General features: G+C 33.4%; 2 protein-coding genes across 2 annotated transcripts; both read right to left on the reverse strand.

Annotated features, from left to right (window-relative positions):
• Nucleotides 1-1,585: 1,585 nt before the first annotated feature.
• On the reverse strand, nucleotides 1,586-2,220 carry SNOG_16430 (hypothetical protein; the record flags this gene model as incomplete). The annotated part of the gene is made up of 4 exons (XM_001806493.1): nucleotides 1,586-1,653; nucleotides 1,777-1,857; nucleotides 2,080-2,125; nucleotides 2,176-2,220. The coding sequence occupies 4 exons, from the start codon at nucleotides 2,218-2,220 to the stop codon at nucleotides 1,586-1,588; spliced, it is 240 nt and encodes a 79-aa protein (XP_001806545.1).
• A 170-nt stretch (nucleotides 2,221-2,390) lies between these two features.
• SNOG_16431 (hypothetical protein) lies at nucleotides 2,391-2,726 on the reverse strand (the record flags this gene model as incomplete). Its single annotated transcript, XM_001806494.1, has 2 exons — nucleotides 2,391-2,582; nucleotides 2,718-2,726. 2 exons carry the CDS (start codon nucleotides 2,724-2,726, stop codon nucleotides 2,391-2,393), a joined length of 201 nt encoding a protein of 66 aa, XP_001806546.1.
• Between the last annotated feature and the right edge of the window lie 5,036 nt (nucleotides 2,727-7,762).

Raw genomic sequence — 7,762 nt, forward strand, 5'->3', positions numbered from 1 at the left:
AAGGTGTAATAGCATCAGTTTGATTACTATCAGAAAGGGCCTTTAAGACTAAGAAAGCTCGAGCAGAGCAAAAAGAAGCCTTTTTAACTGCCTGCTACCCTAGAAAGATCGTTTAATCCAGCACATCTATATAAGAAGTGAGGAGAACTACGCCTAAAGCGTTAAGAAAGGAAAAGTTTGCTTAATAGCAAGAAGATCGAACTGAGACACTTAGTCTAGAAGGTCTAAAGCTATCTGCATAAGACGCATTAAATCCTCTATAATGTAAAGCACAGAAGCACGACGCTCGTTACGATTAGGTTAAGCTAAGGTGTGGTATCGCTCACGAACATCTAGAGCAGGGGCAAGAGAATCCTAAGGAACTCTACGACGATTAAGACGCCTCTCTTGCCTCACTATCTTGTCCTTAAACGAAACAAAAGAGACGACGTTACCCTAGTTAAAGTGACGCGCCTCTTCATTATCTAATAGATAGCGATCAGCGTAGCTCTGACTAGGGCGATCTACTAAATTTGCGATAGGGAAAAGGTTGGCGTTAGGGTTAGTTGTATAAGGAAGCTTAAAGGAGAACAGATCGGGCTGTAGAGTAGCAGGACTAGGTAGCGCAACCTTCTCACTACTAGTTAAAGGGGTGGCAGCACTACTGCGGTCAGCTCGATCGCCACTACTAAACTTAGAGGCAGAAGGAGTAAGCGCTAGTTAACTGTTACGAGCATCTTGACCCTAGGCAGCAGCAGTAAGCTGACGATTCAACTCAACTAATTCGGAAACTTAAGGATTAGCATCAGAAGGCCGCTGAGACTGCTGAGAAGTTTAGGAAGAAGGGCGAATTAGACCTTGCTCAGTCTCCCTAAAGGCAGGACGCTTTAATCAATCTTTACAAGGCTTCGCCGCAGTACCAGTCTCAATAGACTTAATTACAGCAGGTTAAGGAACGTCCTTCAGACGCGCCTCTTAATTAGCCTTCTCCTTCGCGAGGCGCGCCTCTCGTTTAATAAGAAGCTTCTTTGAGCGCGCCGCTGCATCAGCTTTAGCCTTCTTAATCTTCTTAAGACTAGATCGAGTCTCAGCAGCACGCCTATTAAGCTCCTTTGCCTAAGCTTCTAATCTCGATGACTTAAGATCAGCCTTACTGTCACCGATCGTTATTACCGGATTAGAGCTAGTCAGATCAATAGTGCCCTGTCCGGTGTTGCCCGTAACAATAGGCGGAGTGTTAAATGAGTATTCCTGCTTAAACTAAGACAGAAGCTTGTGCTGCGCCCCTATAGAGAGAGCGTTTTAAACGTTAGCAGCATCTAGGATCTGCTTAGCAGGTGACTTAGAAGGCTTAGAGATCGAAACAATCGGCTTAGTGCTACGAAGGCCGCTGTTTAATCCACTTAAGCCTGCTGCCTTGCGAGAAAAAGGAGAATTTAATCTATGAAGGTTAGTCGAGAGTAGCCTTGTTCCTCCTCTTCTCTCTAGGCGCCTTTTTAGGCACAAGAGGAGCAGGACGAACAGGCCCACGCAAGCCGCTTAAAGAGAGACTTAACTCTAGATTAGTGGAATGCTGAACAGAGCTACTAGGTGCAGCTTAAGCTAGTTAGGAAGAGGCAGCATAACTAGGACGAATCGATTTCTTGTTCACGCCAAGAGAGGTGTCGATATGACCTATTTAGTCATCAAAAGCGACCGGAGCGTTAAGATCAAAGCTAGCTGAGGTTAAAGCGCCCTTATCATTAAATAGCTTATTAAGCACATTAGTCTTACGACCGAAAGGCTTAGCCTGCTTACCACGCTCGGTTCCTGGAGGACTAGGGCTCAGGCTAGAAAGATTGCTAGCAGGCACCGTAGTCTTATCCTCCTCCTTATCATCTTGAACAGAGGCCTAGTGAGCAGACACCTTTAAAGAGGTCAAATCAGTTAAGAGCAACTTTCCATCAGGGCCTATTTTCTGACTAAAAGGATCCGAATAGGGTTACGAAGGCGTAAGTAGCGCAGCTTTCCTCGCGCGCTTAGAGGTCAGATTAGATGCGGCAGTTTCGGATCGGTCGCGCTTAAAGCCGGACGGCTTATTATAACTAGCGATGTACTTACGGACCTCGTCCATAAGCTCATTTTGCCTATTAGTATACTCAGAAGTCTGCAAAAGATCAGTACAACGCTGCTACAATAAGATCAACGATCACTTACAGTCATAGTTGCCGTATTGCCTATGGCGTAGTTGTACAAAGCCATCGTCTTGGTTACAAAGGGATTAATGCTATAGTACAATTAGTACGAGAGGTAACCAAAATAAGGTAAGAAATATGCCTTAGAATGCACTGCTTGAAGTTGCAGGCGGCGCAACGACCTAACTTGCTACTCTTATCAATACATTCGAGCTTGTTCTTAGTTAAGTTGCTTAACTACTTAAGGATGCAATTAGCGCAAGGGCTCTCGCGGGGTGCCTCAGCGACTGGCTTCGATAGAGTATCTGAGGCCAGATCGCTCTCCTCAGAAGCTGACTTCTGCTGATTAATTCGAGCTGAGGCGCGCGTGCCTTTCGAATCTGATGCCTTAGAGGACTGAGCGGCGCGAGCGTTCTCAAGGTTCTTCTTCTGCGCTAGAGTAGCCGTTTTTCCCTTTTGCTGCGAAACAGCTAAGTTAGCATAACCGATAGCCTGGAGTTCAAGGCGATCGCGATGCAGAGTACGCGCAAGGTACTTAATCACCTCTTAATTAGTAGGACTTACTGGAGCCATAGTCAGCGGATTGAATTCTTGAAGCTAGGTGGTAGAGTGTTAAAAGATCGTGAGGCGCAGGGCAAGGTGTTAATATCGCGCGCGCTAAGGCTAAACGCGCAAGTTAACTAATCTCTACGACAACGCAACAACAAACAGACGCTTACTAATCAAGCGATTAGGGCAGAGCAGAAGCGGGGTAATAGCTTATTCACATGCATACTGCGTGACGTTATCTCAATCAAACAGGACAATTAAGATAGGGGGTGTGTCGCAGTATTAATACATGAGAACAGTGAAGTACTGATCCACGTGACTGAGCTGACTAAGCTTAGGAAGTAGACTAACGTTTCTCCGTAATCTGTTTGTATATTTAAGCCAGCTCTTCTGATATATTAGAAGAGCAGTGATCAATACAATCTTTTCTCTTAAGTTTACTCAGCTACAACAAAATATTAATAGAAGCATGCTAGCATAGTGCACTATAAGATATAGTTATAATAAAACTCTATAGAGCTATATTTATAATTAAACTATTAATATAATATGTATCTTAAGAAAAACGTTTTAGAGAGTCTTTATAGAAAGATTAAGCTAAAGCTTACGCTGTGCTCTTTTCTTAATGCTATAGATATATTATATTATTAAGTATACTAATAACGCTAGAAATATAGCTATAATTTAAATAAATTAAGCTAAATAGACCTAATAAGGTAATAGATAAGCGCCTCTAAGATATGCTAACAGAAATTAACTATAGGCAATACTAGAGAATAGTTAATAATAGTATATTTACTAATTATATAGTATAGCAGATAATCTCTTATAAAACTATATAGAGAGCATAATACTTTAGAGATATCTATATACTCTAATATACTCTTTAAGATATAACTAATTCTTTATAGACTAAATATAATTCTTTACTAGTATAAACTTATATACTATATAGAAAAACGCCGTAATTTATAGTAAAGAATATAAGAAACTAGTAAGTGCGCAGTAGCATAGCACTATCTTCTATAAAGAGAGCGTAGCTACTTAGTTAGATATAAGAGAGTATAAAGATCTATATTAAAGATAGATACTAATACTAATAGTAAGACTAAGAATTATAGAAATTAAGAACTATGCAAAGCGTAACTCTACTATTTTTATTATAAGAGACTATACTATAATTAAACTTATAAGACTTAGTAACTTCTATATAGTCTTAAACTTATAAACCTAGAAGATATGCTAGTTCTAATAAAGAGATGCCTATACTCTTACGCACTAGTTAATCTATAGAGACTAGATATTAAGCTAGAATAAAAATAATTAGTTAATATAAACTAAAATAGAATACTGCTGCTATATAGTATACCTCTTAAATATAGAAGAATATACTACGTTCTATGCAATATAAGTAAAGATACTATAATTACTAAAGTAGTTTATATTAACTTATATGCATAAGCCTTTCTTCTACTATCTTATCTAGTAGATCTATTTTATTAAATGCTATAGAGAATATAAAAACGCTAGATAAGAGAACTAGTATATCTAAATATAAAAGTATACTTAATAAGGCTTAGGTAATATTATTATTATAGTTATTAATAAATAATAGAATAACGCTATATAGTATACCTATTAATCTATAGCTAGATGCTTATAGAAGTATATTTGCATAGCTAATACTAGATGCATAGTTAGAAGCTTAGAAAATAGCGCTTCTGCTAGTCTACTTATCTATAGTAACTACGCTCTGCAGAAGTATAGCCTACTAAGTAAGTATAGTTATAGACTATCTATAACTATAGCTAATAGTACTTATTAGATATTAGATATATATAGTAATCTGCAGACGTATATAATAAGATAAGCATGCATAGAAGTTATAGCTATATATACTCTAAACTATCTTAAACTATAAGTTCTTAAACTAAGTAAGCTGCTCTAGAATTTTATCTACCTATACTAGAATTCTAGAAATATAAGTTAATCTAGAATATAATAGTATTAGCTTACAGAGTAATAGCCTACGTTATTCTAGTTTCTAAATAGTGCAATTGCAGCTATTATAGCATAAGCGTTCTATAATAATAGAAAATAGAGTATTAGTGCTATAGCAGAGAACTAGAATAAGTTTTAGTTTCTAAGCGCTAATATAATAGCGCTTATAGGCATAGTATTATATAATACTATTAAAGAGTACTATAATAACAGAATAAGAAAGATAATCTATTTCTATAGTTATACTATAGAGAGTATGTTATAATAGCACTAAACAACAATAGCTAATATAGTATAGATAATTATAACGCTATCTGCAAGAAGTAGAGAAGGCTAAGCAAGATATACTATCTTCTTATTTAAGATACTTTAAAATAATAAATAGCTATATACGCAAACTATATTAAAAACTCTAGATCTAATATTACTATGCTAGACGACTATTATAATAACAACGTTAATAATATTCTTATAAAATATATAGATAATAAGCAGCAACGATATAATATATTAATAGAAGACTATAATTACGTAGGAAAATAAGAAGATAATATTCTTACTATAGATAAGTATAGAACTAGTTATAGTAATAAGAAAGATATAAAGGCTAATAAGAGAGAGATAAGATACCTAATATAATATAAGAGCAAAAGCTAATAGATAATAGAAAGAGACTAGAGTGCAACTGCGCGAATTATTAGAGAAAATATATAATATATTGCTTAGAGAGTTTTATAGAGCTAATAACTTTATAGAAAGTATAATATATAATGATAATAAGTAAGTATAGTTTTAGAATAAAGAGAAAGGTTAGAGTATTATAACAGATAGCACGTAAGATAAGTTTACTATATTAGTAGAGAAATATATAATAGATAATTGCATTATGTACGCTCTAGCGCTAATAAAAGATAAATAAGAATTAGAGCTAGAAGACTACAACGCTCTAGTAGAAAGATATAAAGAAAAGATAAACTGCTCTAATCTATATAGTACTATATAATAGTTAAATAGATAATGCAGAGTAAATTAGCAATTAATAGCTATATAATTATATTTCTAAAATGCATTAAGTCTACTATAGTTTCTAGAGTAATAATACTATCTTATATAGTTACTAACTATATAGAACTAGCTTATATATAGTTACAGATATAAGACTCTATCTCTAATAGCACTAAATTATAGATAGAGTAAGCTTAATAGCTGCAGCTATATTTGCATAGAGAACTTAGACTACCTATAAAATATACGCAACTAACGTAGTCTACCTCTTTTACTCTTTATAGAGTATATAGAATTATTTTGTATACTAAGTCTAATAACTAAGTATAGTTGAAGTAATATAGCTATATAGTGCTAAATAGTAGAGGATAGTAACTAGACTATTCTAACGTTAACCTAATATTAGAAAAAAGTAACTAGAGTAACTTTATTAAATCTATTATATCTATTAAATTAACAGCGAATTGCAGCAACACTACTAACTAGATACTTTTTACTTTTTCTAACGTAAGAAGAAGAATCTACTTTATAATTAAGTTATTATAGTCTCTAAGAATAGCTAGATAATAAATAAGCTTAGTCTATAGTAGCTAAAGCACTTTAATAAGTATATAAAAAGATATACTATTAGGACAGTACGTTTGCTTATTATTAATAGCTATAAGAGCTATAACTTACTTAAATTCTAGTAATACTATAAGAATAATAAGATTATTACTATCTATATACCTTCTTACTTATTGCACTTTCTGCAGCTTCTTAATATAGATTATTTTACTTCTTTAAAGAAGGTATATAGATACTAAGCTAAAGAGCTTATATATAACTAGATTATATATATTATAAAACTTAAGTTTCTACTATGCTTTAAGCGCGCCTTTAACGTAGTAATTACTTCTAGTAATATCTAAGAAGAGTTTTAAGGCGCTAGATTAGTCTTATTTAACCTAGAGTAAGTTATATTAGCTCTTAATATCTATATCTATACTTTACTATTACTTACTATTAAAGACTATTCTTTAGCAGTTATAAACTCTAAGTAATACTCTTAAATTAGAGTTATAATTAACGCTTATAAAGGTAAGAATTTAGAAGCATATAGATAGCTTACTAACGTCTATAGTAGAGGCCTTTAAGAAGATCTTAAAGAAAGATAGTAATTATTACGCATAAGCTAGTATTAGCGTAGAAGAAGATTACTAAGCTTTAAGTAGCTAATAAAGCTACTACGTAATATAAATTATATAAAAGAAAGTATATATAAATAGAAGAGACCTTAATAGTTAAGAATAGTCTTTAATAGTTAACTCTAAAGAAGTTTAGAGCACGTAGTAATAAGAAGAAGATAAAGAAGTAGATATATACTAAAATAAGATAAGCTCTCTTAAAGGCAGTATAGATAGTATAATAAGACTAGGCATAATCACGCATATACGTATAAGAAAGTAGTAGAAGTAGACTCTAAATAATATTATATCTTACTTTATACTATATAGAGCTAAAGTAGGCTATATTGCGCTAGAATAGAGTAGTTTTAGTAGAAGCTTAGCAAAAGTAGTCTACTAACCTATATAGTCTGCTAACCTATAATATACATTAATATATTATATTAAATATACGCAGCTAGTAGTACTCTTGCTATATAAGTTCTAATATTTTTCTATAGCTAGAATAGCTACCTAATAGAGCGTTATACGTATTAGAATAATATTAGAAAGTTATAGCTAGAAGTAAGTAATAATAAGAATAACTAATAGAGTTATTATAAAGAATAGATAAATTGCTGCTATTAAGAAGTAATTCTCTTTCTACTCTATATACTAGCTTTCTAGCAGCTATACTAGGCCTACTTAAGACGCTAAAAGCGTCTTTAGTGCTAGAGTACTAATATTATTCTTCTTCTTAGATATACTTGCCTTAAGTAAATACGTCTAATATAAAAGAGCGTTTAGTAAGCTAAAATAAGCTATTATAGCTTATTTAGAGCTTAAAACGCGTATTAGAGATCTATAGATTATTTCTAAAACCTATAGCTTTAAGAAACTCGCTTAGCT

The sequence above is a fragment of the Parastagonospora nodorum genome, assembly GCF_000146915.1.
Source record: "Parastagonospora nodorum SN15 chromosome Unknown scaffold_48, whole genome shotgun sequence".
Lineage (NCBI taxonomy): Eukaryota > Fungi > Ascomycota > Dothideomycetes > Pleosporales > Phaeosphaeriaceae > Parastagonospora > Parastagonospora nodorum.